The 13,889-nt window shown below is 54.6% G+C and overlaps 2 protein-coding genes across 5 annotated transcripts in view; one reads left to right on the top strand and one right to left on the bottom strand.

Moving 5' to 3' along the window:
* CUX2 (cut like homeobox 2) overlaps positions 1-7,320 on the bottom strand; it is a 62,848-nt gene extending 55,528 nt beyond the window's left edge. For 2 of the 4 annotated variants that reach the window (XM_058036691.1, XM_058036689.1), the window contains exon 1: positions 6,933-7,060. In XM_058036691.1, coding sequence (XP_057892674.1) covers positions 6,933-6,977 — 45 coding nt within the window. In that variant the 5' untranslated portion in view covers positions 6,978-7,060. Of the gene's footprint in view, positions 1-6,455; positions 6,552-6,932; positions 7,061-7,239 lie in introns of those variants that run through there. The other 2 variants (XM_058036690.1, XM_058036692.1) reach the window with 2 other exon arrangements.
* Positions 7,321-8,147: 827 nt separating this feature from the next.
* On the top strand, positions 8,148-9,131 carry LOC131091276 (protein FAM32A-like). Its single transcript, XM_058037237.1, has 2 exons — positions 8,148-8,178; positions 8,772-9,131. Exons 1-2 carry the CDS (start codon positions 8,148-8,150, stop codon positions 9,122-9,124), a joined length of 384 nt encoding a protein of 127 aa, XP_057893220.1. The 3' UTR covers positions 9,125-9,131.
* The last annotated feature ends 4,758 nt before the right edge of the window (positions 9,132-13,889 follow it).

Below are 13,889 nucleotides of genomic sequence, written 5' to 3'. Positions count from 1 at the left end.
CCCACTGCATCCCATCCTACTGCATCCCATCCCACAGCATTCCATCCCACTGCATCCCACAGCATCCCATCCCACAGCATCCCATCCTACTGCATCCCACAGCATCCCATCCCACTGCATCTCACTCATCCCATCCCACTGCATCTCACTCATCCCATCCCACTGCATCCCATCCCACTGCATCCCACAGCATCCCATCCCACTGCATCCCACAGCATCCCATCCCACAGCATCCCATCCTACTGCATCCCATCCCACAGCATCCTATCCTATCCCATTGCATCCCACAGCATCCCACTGCATCCCATCCCATCCCAATGCATTCCACTGCATCTCATTCAATCCAACTGCATCCCACCCTATCTCAACCCACAGCATCCCATCCCACTGCATCTCACTCATCCCATCCCATCCCACTGCATCTCATTCCATCCCACTGCATCCATCCTATCCCATCCCACTGCATCCCATTATCCCATCCCATTGCATCCCATCCTATCCCATAGCATCCCACAGCATCCCATCCCATCCCCTGCATCCTACTGCATCCCATCTCACTGCATCCCATCCCATCCCACAGCATCCCATCCCAACCTGACACAGCATCAGCAGCAGCACAGGGGACAGACCCCACAGACTCACAGAACCACGGGGTGTCCTGAGTTGTAAAGGACCCAAGAGGATCATCGACCAACCAACCTCTGGTCCTGCACAGACACCCCAACAATCCCATCCTGGGAGTGTTGTCCAAATGCTCCTGGCAGCCTCGGGGCTGTGCCCAGCACCCAGCACCCTCTGGGGGCTGAACCTTTTCCTGATATCCAACCTATATCCAACCTATCCTACATTCAACCTAGCCCTGCCCTGGATGGAGCTCAGCCCCACCACCCTGAGGGACAGCTACAGAAGGGGGGGTCCCCACCATTCTCCACCATGCCGGGCATCACAGGGGGCTTTTAACCCAGATTGTGCCCTCACAGAGCCCACAGCTCTCCCTCAGCCAAGACCCTGAGGGGGCAGGAGGGGCAGTGATGCCCCAGCTCGCGGGGATGTTTGCGCAGACGGAGGCAGCTCTGCCCGTCAGTGATTAATAAGGAATAAATGTCCTCCGCAGCCAGGCTGAGCAATAACACCCCGGCTCTGCTCCGTGCTTACAGCACACATTACAAGCCCTGCTGCCAGCACCAGGTAATACTTTATTATGTTATCCTGACGGAGGAAAACAAAGGATGCTCGAGGTCCTGACTTTGGTGTAAAACCACGGGAGCGTTTCCAAAGGCAACGGCGGCGCGCTCGCAGCGGCTGACGCACGGCTCAGCTCCCACCAGAGGGATATTTACCCGGGGTTCAGACTGGTTATTTACTTTTTTGGGAATGCGTGTTGCAGGAGGAATGGCTGGCACAGGCACACGCCGAGAGTTAAAGATTAAATCGGCCCCACGCTCGCTTAAAGCACAGCAAAGTCAGCGCTCGGGGTGCTGGGGCAGCTTTGGGGGAAATCACTTTGTGCTGCACCAAAGTAGGCAAAAAAATAATTAAACGGCAAGGCCATGTTAAAGAATAAAAGGCACCAAATCAATTTTGGGAGGAGGTGTTGGTGCAACCAGGGAATTCAGCTTAAAAAAAGCCACCAATGTTGGGAATATTGAATATTGCCCCCATTCCCCCAAATCCTCACCCAGAAAGGCAGGAGAGAGGGAATCACAGCACAAAAGGGATCTCCAGCAAGGCCATGCTAAAGAATAAAAGGCACCAAATCCATTTTGGGAGGATGTGTTGGTGCAACCAGGGAATTCAGCTTAAAAAAGCCACCAATGTTGGGAATACTGAATATTGCCCCCATTCCCCCAAATCCTCACCCAGCAAAGGCAAGAGAGGGGGAATCACAGCACAAAGCAAACCAGGGCCAGCACAGGGCCAAATCCTGCTTCTCAAATTGTGCTGTCTTGGAGAGACAGCCCAAAAGCTGCAGGAAAACGTGCACCAGAAAAAACAACAAAAAAAAAGGTAATTAAAGAAAACTCAGTCACAGATCCTGTTGCAACACAGAGGGAAAAAGTGTTACAAAAGGGGAAAACTTTTTAATAAAGTCTGCAAGTATATATTCCTCCTTTATCAACCTCAAGATTTATTGACCCAAGGAGCCATATTGACTGAATAAATCTTGATAATGACCCCAGCAGAAGTCAATACCTGCTTATTATCTCCCAAGTTGGGGAATTACATCTTTCGGTAATAGGAGCAGGATGGTACAAAATGTTCTGAGAAACTTCACCCAGGCATTTGGGGGGAATGGATGACTCTGATGTGCCTTTCCCAATTCCAGAGAGTGGGAATGTGCTACACTGTGGGTTCTGTCTTGAGGGAGCACACACCCATGGCTTTAAAATCCAAAATAAAACCCATTTCAAGGCATGCTGAGGAGCAGGATGCTGCTGCTCACCTTCCCCTGCCTGCAAACAATAGCCCTGTAATTTCAATTTGCTGTGTTTTGTTGGCAGCTCCCAGGATAATTCCCTGAAATTCGGGATGTGGGAATTCCTGCAGCCAGGGATGTGGCACCACGATTACAGCAGCACTCAAGGGAGGAGAGGAGGAGCAGCACTGCTGTCCCCTGGGACATGCAGCCACCTCTGGGAACCCAAATAAACTGATTTTTTCCAGCCAGCAAAGGCAGGAGTGGAAAATGGGGGAACAGAGCCCCTAAAACCCACAGGCAAGCAAAGCCTCCTGCATTTGAAGATGATGATTCTTTTGCCAAAAGCCAGCTTCCCATTCAGCAGAGAAAACAGGAGCCCTGGGACCAGCACACACAACAATTTGCCTGCATTTTCATCCCAGGTCCCTGCAGACAGCAAGAAAAATTAACTGCGGGAGGGAGCACAGGGAGGGAGATGCACCCCGAGCTCCGCGGGCTCTGCTGAGGATTTCGAGTTCAGCAAGAGCCTCCTGAAGGATTGGCAAGGCTGGGAGGGCACTGCTTCCTAAGCTGGTCATAAATAACAATTCACATCACCCAAGGCTTGAACCTCCCTCTCCCCACAGCCCTGGGGGTGTCTCCCTGCTCCCCATCCACACAGAGGCACCCCAGCACCCCCAGCCCTCAGTGCTGAACCCCATTTCAGTGGGCACAGCAGCCCTGGGCACCCCATTCAATCCCACACTGAGCTGGAACACCCACCAGGAGCTGCTCATCCCTGCAGCCCCACAAAAAAAATCAAATTGTATTTCCATCCCCCAGATGCCTGGTGGTCACAATCCCTTTTTTCCCCCCCCTTGCTTCCAAGGCCACAGAGACAATCCACTAAACTGGATCAGGAGGCCAGCATGTACATCTCTAATGGGCTGCAGCACGCACACAATTAATTAATGGATTTATTAATTAGGGAAGAAGTCACTCTCCAGGCTGGAATTGGGGTCACCAGTTTCTAAAGTGAGAACTGTGGTGCTAAAGATAAACTCTCATTTTCTGCAGCTCTTCTTGTCTGGCAGCATCTCAATTATTCAGCCAGAAGAAAAAAAAAATTAAAAGAAAAAAAAAAAATCAGATTTCACTTCAGGAACTCCAGCCTGACTTTCCAGCGATGCTCAATAGTGACCCCAGAGCAGGTGGGACCAGAAGCATGGCACATCTCCTCCTTCTCCTCACATATAAACTGGAAACAGCAGAAATATCAGGAATTAATGAAGGATTTTGGGGGATGGGATGGATCATCAAGGAGGGAACTGAGGAAGGGGACATCACAAGGCGGTCAGTGACAGTGACATTCCAGGACACCTGAGTCCTCCCATGACCAACGTGACCAAATGCTATAGGATCTGTAGGATTTGAACATTGCTGGGGCATCATCAGCATTTCAGTGCCCAGCCCAGCTGGACCTCCAGCCCCGCATCCCTAAGGACACAGAGCTCCTGGATAAAGCACAGGGGCGTCACCTGTGTCCCCACCAATGGGACACAGCCCTGCAGGAGAAGCCACCTGAAGAGCCGTGGTCAGGGGGAGCTCCCAGGAGGAGCACAGAGCCATCAGCCAGCAGCCAAGCCAAGCATGAGGCAGACATCTGCCCAAACTCGGATTAATTGCTCAAAGCAGATGATTCCACAGCCAGCGCTCCCCACGCCCCGCTGCACCAGGAGCAGCTGGAGCCACTGGAAAGCACAAACTGCATTCCCAGGCTCCCCAGCCAGCCCCTGGGCACAAGCTGCACTTCCACAAACCCGGAGATTTCAGCCGGGAAAGGCAAAAATCCCTCTGAGATGGGGGCACCCAGAGCTTCCTTGGGCTCCCCACGCTTTCCCCTTGGGCACAGCCACCATCCCACCCTCCAGCAGGGATGGGGATGGAAAGTGTTGGATGCTGGAGATGCTGGACCAAACTGGAATATCCCTCCAGTCTCTCCATAAGAGCCCCAAAATCCCAGAGCACCAGGGGCATTCATTCACACAGGTGAAGCAGCCCCAGAAGCACCTCAGGCTCCCCCCAGGTTTCTCCTGCTGCTGCACAAGAATGCAGCTGAGTTTATTAGTCCAAGCTCCAGGAATTAAGCTCCAGCCAAGAGGACTGATAGCTTATTTACTGCTGTCGTCTATATAAAGCAGAATTTTGACACATTGTTAAATGATGCACATTTAGATAAGTCAAGCTGTCATATCATTTAATGGATGTCTAAACTCCCTCTGTAGCTGATATGTAAAATTTATGCACTTCAGAATATCATAAGGTTATAATATTTTAATCACATCCACAGTTGTGGGGTGGGTTTTTTTTTTTTTTGATTTTTTTTTTTCTCTCCCCTAAACTTTAAACAGCAAAAACATTTCACGAACCAGAGCAGGCTCGGAGCTCTCCACACCCGGCAGAGCCGCCGAAGTTTGCGCCCAACTCCAGCACACGGAGAGAGCGTTTGCATTGCGGGAAATCAACCCAAGAACATTTTATTTGACGAGAACCAAAGGCTCGGAGCCGTGTAGCCGGAGCTCATCTGCATAATGAGATGTGAAGACATTTATAAAAGACGGCTCTAATCGCTCTCGCCCGCCCGTTGTATTTATTACCCCAAATCAGCAGCTCAAAACTCTTGCCCGGTTTTTTTTTGTTTTTTTTTTTTTTTTGCCGTTTTTAAGGCAGAACGGGTTGGATTAGAGCAGCAGCATCCCATAAATCCACACTGTGCCAAGCAGAACGCGACAAACCCCAAGCAAATTAAACCCCAAAAACCCCACGAAGGTACGAATCCCGCTCTGCCTATCGCACGCGAGAAAAGCTGTAAAAAAAATACTGCATTAGTAATGTACACAATAAACCAATCTCATAACCCGGTGAAATACGCCTGGCATTATCTTTGATAGAATTTTATCTCTCCTCATTTCCGCGCCTCTCCGCCGTAAAAGGGCTCAGCGCCGTTTCGATCCGAGCGCCACATTATCCCTGCGTTTTCCATATGCCCACCATTCATCAGGGCGGCTCAAACAACTCTGCCATTCCCGGCCAGCCCCAGGCCACCAGAGCTGCTTCAGACACATCCATTAAAAAGGAAGGAGGAAAAAAAAAAAAAGGGAAAAAGCTCTTGGAAGAAGAATTATAAATTGATGGAAGAATTATAAATTGATTGCTCGCCTTCTTTTTTTTTTTTTTTTTCCTTTCCCCTCTTGTTTTTTTTTTTTTTTAATTTTTTTTTCTTAATGGAGGGCATTAGGCCAGGCTGGCACAAGGTCACCTTTCCCAACGCGATCCTGCTGCCTGGACAGAAGTCAATCCCCAGCGCTCCCCTCTCCATCTCCGCACCCGGGCACAGGCACCGGCCAGGCGGAACGGCGGGGAAGGGAGGAAGGGAAGAAGGAAATAAGGAAGGGAAGAAATAAGGAAGGAAAAAGGGAGAGCCGCCACCTCCCTGCCCACCTCTCCCTCCGGCAAAGTTCGCCCCCAAAGTAGCTGCCAATATTTGTATTTAAATAAAAGGTTCTGCGCGCACCCGGGAAAAGTCATTAGCGCGATTTAGCGGGGAACGCTTTTGTATCCGAAGCGCTGAGAGCCGTAATCCCTTCCCGGCCACAATGCCAGGACCGAGCAGTCATGGCAAACCCACCGGCCGCGGTACCTGCGCTACTTTTCGGGTCGCGCAGCGCAGACGCAGCACGTAATCTGCTTAAAAGCCAAAATGCATTAAATGCTGGAACTGTTGATCCACTACTGGAGCCCCATCAATCGCATTTCAATTTGTTTACTCCCCTCCCAAGCACGCTGCATTTTAAACTCCGGAATATCCTACAGGGATATAAACCCATTTAATATCCATGGAAATGCGCGTAGCGGCTCCAGGTTGGGTTTCCATCCCATTATGTTGGGAGAGCCATTGTGTTAATTACCCACCTCCTATTGAAGGTGCGTATTTAAGGTCACAAACTGTCAGCAGCCCCCGGCGACCTTCCCCCGCGCACGGTAACAAAGGACTTACCGGGAATTTCACAGACCGAGGGTGCCACGGTGGGATACGGCGGCCGTGACCTGCCCGGAGCCACAAAGGAGCTGCCGCCCCCCCGCCGCATCCATCCCCGCTGCGAGCAGCGCCGCCCGGTACCGACCGCGCTCCCGGCGCTCAGGGCCGGCCGGGCCCCGCGCACCGGCCCCGGATAACAATGGCAGGGCGGCGGGGCTCGGGGCAGCCCCGCTCCGCCGTCCCCGCAGCCATCCCCGCGCCCCGGGGGACGCGGGCACCGAGCCGCCCCCGCTGCGGGCGGCGCCGGGCGCGCTGCGGGCACCTGCGGCTCCGCTCGGCGGGCGGGCACCGCCACAAACTTGGCGGGGCGGCGCGGGGGGGCCGCGCTCCCCGCAACTTCATCCCGCGCAACTTCCCTCCCTCCTCTTCCTCCCTCCCTCCCGTCCTCCCTCCCGCCGGGGCGGAGCGGCGGCCGCCCCCCGGCCCTGCTGTCACCTCGGGGGCGGCGGGGCGGGGGCCGGGGCTCCATCGCGGCTCCATCGCCGCTAGCGCCGCTCCATGCTCTGCTCCAGGCTCCCGGGCGGGCGGCGCCGAACAAAGAGCGGCGGCGGCAGCGGCGGCGGCGGCGGGGATCAATTTCTGATACCTATCGATGGGGAAGGGCGGGCGGAGGGAGAGAGGGGGGCGGGCGCGGGGGGAGACGGAGGGAGGGACGGGGAGAGGGTGGGGGAGTGATCGGGCGGCCGCCCCCATCCCTCCCTCCGTCCCCTCCCTCCCTCCCGCCGCCGCCGCCACCACCGACCTGGAGCCGGCGGGCATCAAACCGTGTCCGGTATCGACACATCCATCGATCCCACCTCGGCGGCCATCTTGGGGGAGCCCGGTGGCGCGGAGGGAGCGGGGGCCGCCCGTCCCCACCGGGGGCAGCAGGGATGGGGCTCCCTCCTGGACCAGCCCTGTCCCCCCCGGGGCCACCCCCGAGCATCGCCCCCGGCGCTGCTGGACACCCCCCGAGGCTCCCAGTCTCGGTGCCCCCGGTGATGGGTTTTTTTCCCAGGCTAAATTAAGGGGTTTTAGCTGGAAAAATCGCCAGGCGGGAGCCGCCGGTTAAACTTTTCCAGGTTTGTTTGGTTTTTATCTGCCCAATCTGACCCTTCCCGCACCTTTGACCTGCTGGGAATGGCTACAGCAAACACGCTCCCAGCGTTCCGCAGCCAGAAATCCCCAAATACACCGAATCCCCAAATTCACAAATACACCGAATTCAGGTTGGTTTAGAGCTGTGTTTTTAAATTTCTCAATGGCTCTGAAGAATCCAACCAACTTCAGCAGAGGAACAGAGCCCAGCCAGCAGCGTCTGCGCACTCATAACACCTGTCCCAGAAATTCCCTCTCTGCTTCTCCACAAATAAAACCCAAAACGCCACAACTTCACATTTCCCACGCCACTTTGCCGCACAGTGTGTTGTACTGGTCACACAAATATCCAAGGGGTTTGGAGAATAAATTCCCAATTCCCTGGGGAAGCCTCCCAGCGGAGCCGTGCCACATTTGTACTGGAGGGACCCCAGCCCCGGTGGCCACGGCTCAGTTTTGAGCAGACAAGCACGGAGCTGCCCCTCTGTTGTATTGCAATAAATAGTTAATTAGTTGTTTGCGCTGGGTGCTCTGTAATTTGCGCTGTTCACATGATTTGTATCCTATCGCCACATGGTCTCCCCCTTTACCCCCCCCCGCAATTGTCGGCGTGGTGGTCTCTCCCCGGCTGGCCCCGCCCCTCTCCCCGCCTCTCTGCTATCCCATTGGCTGTGCTCCTCTAGCCCCGCCCCCCGCTCCCCCGGGTTAAAAGTTTCCCGCCATCGGGCATCGCGCTCTTTCCCGCCTTGGGAATAAACGTGGGGCGTTGTTCCCGCGTGGACAACGAGTTCTGCTCTTTTACCTTTGTCCATGTGAGACCGTGTGGGCTGGGGTCCGCAGCCGGCCGGGTTGGACCCAAACAGCCCATCCAGACACGGAGTCGGCCCCCACGTGTTCATATCCCATGATGGTCAGAGGTGGCATGCAGTAACTCCCGTGTGAATTATGTTAGCTTTTGGGACTTCCAGCTTCCTCTGACTTCTTAGTCATTTTTTGGTCGGCGAGAAGGGTGGGATCAGCAAGCCTGCCTTGCCCAGGATGGACCAATTCTGGACAGAGGGCTGCCTTCCATCCTTCCAACCAAAGGCCCTGGGAGGGGTGAGCCTACCGCAGGCTGCCAGGGGGACCCCGAGTGATCCCCAGAGGGTCTGGGTTATTTCCCAGTGCAGCCCTGGCTGGAGGGCTCTGTGTTTGCAGGCAGTTTTTGCGGGTCCATAGCAGGTTACGAGGCGGCACAGCACGCTCCGCTGCGGCTCAAGGGCAGTGGCACAGCCCAGGGAGCTGGCAAGAGGAAGAAGAAGAAGGCAAAAAAGGCCCAGATGCTGCTGGAGCAGATCATGAGCAGCAAGAAGCAGCAGGAGGAGAAGCGCAGGCTGGACAAGCAGACCCCAGCACAGACAGCTTTCGAGAAGATGCAGGAGAAGCGGCAAAGGGAGCGGATCCTGAAGAAAGCATCGAAACCCCGCAAGCAGCGAGTGGAGGAGTTCAACAGGCACCTGGATGCTCTCACTGAGCACCACGACATTCCCAAAGTCAGCTGGACTAAATGACCAGGCTGCTTTTGACGGCTCTGGAGCTGGAGTTGTGTTTTGTTTGTATCAAGACATGTAAATCTGTCTTTTCTCCATATTGCCTAATAAATCGTCTGAGCTGTTATGACTTTATACTGTCTTAATTTATAGACTTGTTTCATAAAACCAAGCATGCAGCAGTGTCTCCTCTGGGCTGGGGAGGATCCCTGTGCTCCCAGAAGGGCTGGAGGGAGACGGGGCAGCATTGACACCAGCAAACCCACCAGTGCTCCTGCAGCGGTCATTGTAACCCTTCACTCTCCTTGCTGCAGCAAATCTTGCATTGCTGGAGCCTCTCTCTGCACAAAGCTGGGGAGGGAGCAGCCCCTCACTGCCCAGGTATCACCCTGCTGCTGGGCCCTTGGGATTCCACCAAAAAGCAGAGTTTGAGTTCAGAAGACACGGAAGAAAAGGGACACTCTTCAAACCGCACCCTGCCCTGCAGGTGCTTCCAAATTCTTACAGGGACAGGTGTGGGAAATTGTCCAAAAGGGTGAGGCAGACCCACAAAGTGACCTTGGCCCCACACTACAGCACAAACAGCCAGGAAATGATCTGGTTCTTCTCATCTCTTCCACTCAGAGAAACTCAGAGCAGCTCACAATCCCACGATTGCAAAGCGCCTCAGGCAGAAGAGCAAGTGAACAGAAAATCGAAGTTCAAAGGAAGATTTGCAGGAGTGGAGGCAGTTTGTGTGAGAGAGAGCCTGGATGCTCCTGTGAGCCCTGCACCAGCATCTTCCCTGCCTCAGAGCTGGCTGGAAAAGGGGCAAATCCTGCTTGTGGTCCTGCAGCAAACATTGCCTGGAACTGGGGACCCCCAGATGAAAATGCTGGGAGAGCTGAAATCCCAACACACTGGCGGCACCAACAGCAAATTCTACAAATGCTGAGACCCCAAATGTGAATGCCCAGGTGCTGCTCCTGCTTGGGGGCACACAGGCCAAAACCTCCAACTTTGCTCTGGCCACCCAAGTGCCATAAATAGATCCCCTCATCCCCCAAATCATAAAAATCAGGGAGTGGAAACCGCTGGGAGTCACTGAGATTTGTACTGAGATTGGGGCTGCTGGTGGTGCCAGGAAGCTGCTTCACCTTAATGAGGCTGTAATTAGCTGGGGGTGGGAGCAGAGGCCCTGCAAGGGGAGATCCCAGGTGGGAATCATTGCCATCCCTCCCTCAGGAAGGGGAGGTTTGCTCGTGGGTGGGTCAGGGAGCCCAGGTGGGATGAGTGGTCACAGCTGGTTCCTCCCCGTGCCAGCAGCAGGGGTTGCCCAGCCTGTCCATGCTCCAGGAGCTCCTGGCATCTGCTGTTGGACACCACCAGGACAGGGATCTTCTCCCTGCACCCACAAAGCTGATCTCACCCCCACAAATCGCTGCCCTGCTCTGCTGCCCAGGGAATCGCTGCAGGGGCCTGCTCATAAATCAGGAATAAAACTAACCTGGCATCTTTGGTGAGCAAATTAAATTGTGGGCTTAGGAGGAATGTGCCTGTTTGGCCAAATCATTAATAAATCAATGGGAGCAGTGAGGAAGAGGAGAGGGGCTGCACCCTGAGCCACCTGGAGGGACGGGGAGCTGCGGGGTGGCACAAACCAGCCCTGTGTCCCCTGTGTCCCCTGTGTCCCCTGGGGGCTGCCCCACGGCCCTGCAGCGCCCCAGGGGGACCCCAGAGCTGCCACCCCCCTCCACAGAGGGCTCACCCCGCCCTGGGGAGCGCTGTGAGATGCAGGTTAATAAATCAGTTTGTCTCCAGCCCCGTTTGCTTTGTGTGCCTGACAATAGCCCGTTGTAAATGGCAGCCCCTTGCCTCCTCTCCTGAAAGGCTTTTAATTAAAATACGGAAGGGGCTTTTCTGTGTACTTTAACAAAAAAAAAAAAAAAAAAAAAAAAAAAAAAAGGATTTCAGCACACTCCCATTCCAGGCATTAATTTATTCCTGCCCTGCTGCCTGTTTGTGATCCACGTAACTCCTTTGTGCAGTGAGCTGGCCCCATGAGGCAGCCCAGAGGTGATGCTGGCAGTGAGAGGTGCTGACGGTGACCCAGTGCTGACTGGGGGCTTGCTCCATCACCTTGTCCCAAGGATGGGCAGAGGGACACCAGGAGCCTCACCATGGCACAGCAGTGCCATCAGATAAGCAGGGATGTGTGAGGCCCTGGGGCTGCCCAGGAGCTCTGCCCAGCTGCAGCCCTGGGCACCTCCCTTGTGGACGCTGTGACAGCGGCTGCAGAGCTCTGTCCTCATCCTGTGCAGTCCCTGTCACCTGTCCCCCAGTGGGTTTAGTCCTGCAGTCCCAGAAACCCCTTTCCCAATCCCTTCCCCCATCTCTTTCCCCAATCCCCTTCCCCAATCCTTTTCCCACTCCCTTTTCCCCAATCCCTTTCCCCAATCCCTTTCCCCAATCCCTTTCCCCATTCCTTTCCCAATCCCTTTCCCCAATCCCTTTCCCAATCCCTTTCCCCAATCCCTTTCCCCAATCCCTTTCCCAATCCCTTTCCCAATCCCTTTCCCATCCCTCTCCTCTCCCTCTCCCGCCGGGACCGCACAGCGCCCGCTACAACGTCGCCACCTGGCGGCCACCGCGGGAGCTGCAGCGCGTCCCCGCCAGCCGGGCCGGGGACCCGGGGGGACACGGGGGGACACGAGCGGTCACAGTGAGGGGACGGAAAGGAGCAAAGGGGGCACAGGAGTGCAGGGAGAGGCACCCTGGGGGGTGACAGCACCCCTTGGTTGCCCGCGACATCGCTGAGCTGCGCCCGGCCTCAGCCCTCGCTGCCCCCCGGGATGTGCGGGGAAGGTACCCGGGATCCTCCACCGGCCGCCTTTCTGCCTCGGCTGCTCATTGCATGCACATTTCCCCTACAATTAGCACGTGCTCTTTAATTAATTTTCCTCTTGTATTGCTTCTCCCGAATTATCTCAGCCCCGGCGCCGCTGGCGCGCTCACGGCGGATAACGCGGCTATTTATGGCTTTCCTGTCAATGCTGCGGCTCCCCCCAGGACCGCATCCTGTTCTCGGGGCAGGACACAACCCTGGGACTCAGGAATTGCCCGTCCTCGTCCCCATCCCCGGCTCTGTCAGGCAGGTGGCGGCTCTTGCCCAAATTCCCGAGCTGGGCAAACCCTCCCGGCCATAACCACGGTGCTGGAACTTTCCAAGGGAAAACGGAGCTGAGTCAGGCAAAGCTGCGGCATCAAATCTGCCCAGAACGAACTGCCACACGTGGGAATCTTCTAAACACCGAGGGGAGACGGGTAAAACCCTCTGAGATCTCCTGAGGATGCTGCTGGTAGAAAGGAGCTGTGGGGGATGTGGTGGGCAAGGGAAGGATGTCCCCAGAATTCACACAACGGGAACCGAGCTGCAAGGATGTGATGGAGGGCACAGAAACCAGTCTGTGCCAGAGGAGATGAATTTCAGCCAGCACCAGAGCCCGTGGGCCACCCCCACGCTCCCCAGTTCGAGCATCAGGGATGGGGTGACCACCTCTGGCAGCTTCCAGCAGCAGCTCCCAGCAGGAATCTATCTTTCTACCCTTAATATGCTTCCCCCCTTTAAAATAATCATTACCAATAAACAAATATAGCAGCCAGTTGTATATAAGCATCGAATTAAGCAGGTACATGCATTTGTTATATTTGATATAGCCTTGTTAACTGGAAATTCCCAGGTTTGGAATATGTATTGATTTCAGCAAACATATATTTCTTTACTGTAAGTACCCACAGCCATTGTAGTTAATATACAACAGTTTAATTTAAAATGCATTAGTTTAATAAAAATGCATAAAACAGAAGGGAATTGCATTAGCTTCAATAAAAAAAAAAAAAGAATTCAATTTCATAAATATTATCCAGTGTTAAAATGCATTGATTTCCTGGGAAAACGCATTGGTCAGAGGTAATTTACATTGGTTTGGATGGGAACGTCCCGGGGTGTATACATATGTATTAGTTTAGTCAAATGTGTCTGAGCACTGAAAAAAACACCGGCTGGAGCAGAGGATATTCAGAAGGAACTGGTGTGGCACAAGCTGCCTCTGGAGCATCCCAGCCCTCTGAGGGGGCTCAGGACACCCCCAGGGTGGTTCTGAGGGTGCTCAGGCCCAGGAGTCCCGGGATGCTGCCGGGATTCCGGGGACACGGAGCCGTTATCAGCCCCGGGCAGGCCTGGCTCAGGCAGAGCACGCGCCCGGCACAGAGCAGGGGTTAATCAAATCCTTTTGACTCCATTTTTTATCGAGCTCAAGAGGGGCTGGCCTATTAATTAGAAAGGCTTTTTCATGTAAAACACAGGCTCTTTTGCAGATAAGGAGGGACGATGCTTGATTTTGCCGTGGCACAGATCCGTGTGTTATTCCTTGACATCCATTCACAGGCTGCAGCCACTTCCCACAGCTCTTTTGTTCGCTCCAGGGCTCCAGAGGCAGGTTGGTGCATACAGACATGTTTAAAGCGCTCAGGTTTTCCTGGGGGCCAACAAGCCCCCCAATATCCAGAGGAGGAGGAGGATGTGATGTGCCTGGAGGCGCTTCCATCTGCGGGCTGGAGCAGGATCCTCAGGGGAGAGCAGGATGTGGCCCGGGCAGCACAGAGGATTTCAGCAGTGGAGCAGATGCAATGCCTTACAAATCACAGCAGGAACCCTGGCAGCCATCTGCATCCCATTCCCACCCTGGATTTCTGTGCCACCCTCTGCACCCTGACCCTCCAAAGACCCCAACCACAACCAGGCCAA

The sequence above is a fragment of the Melospiza georgiana genome, chromosome 18, assembly GCF_028018845.1.
Source record: "Melospiza georgiana isolate bMelGeo1 chromosome 18, bMelGeo1.pri, whole genome shotgun sequence".
Lineage (NCBI taxonomy): Eukaryota > Metazoa > Chordata > Aves > Passeriformes > Passerellidae > Melospiza > Melospiza georgiana.
The sequence above is the reverse complement of the archived record's forward strand: the minus strand, read 5'-3'. Positions and strand labels throughout refer to the sequence as shown.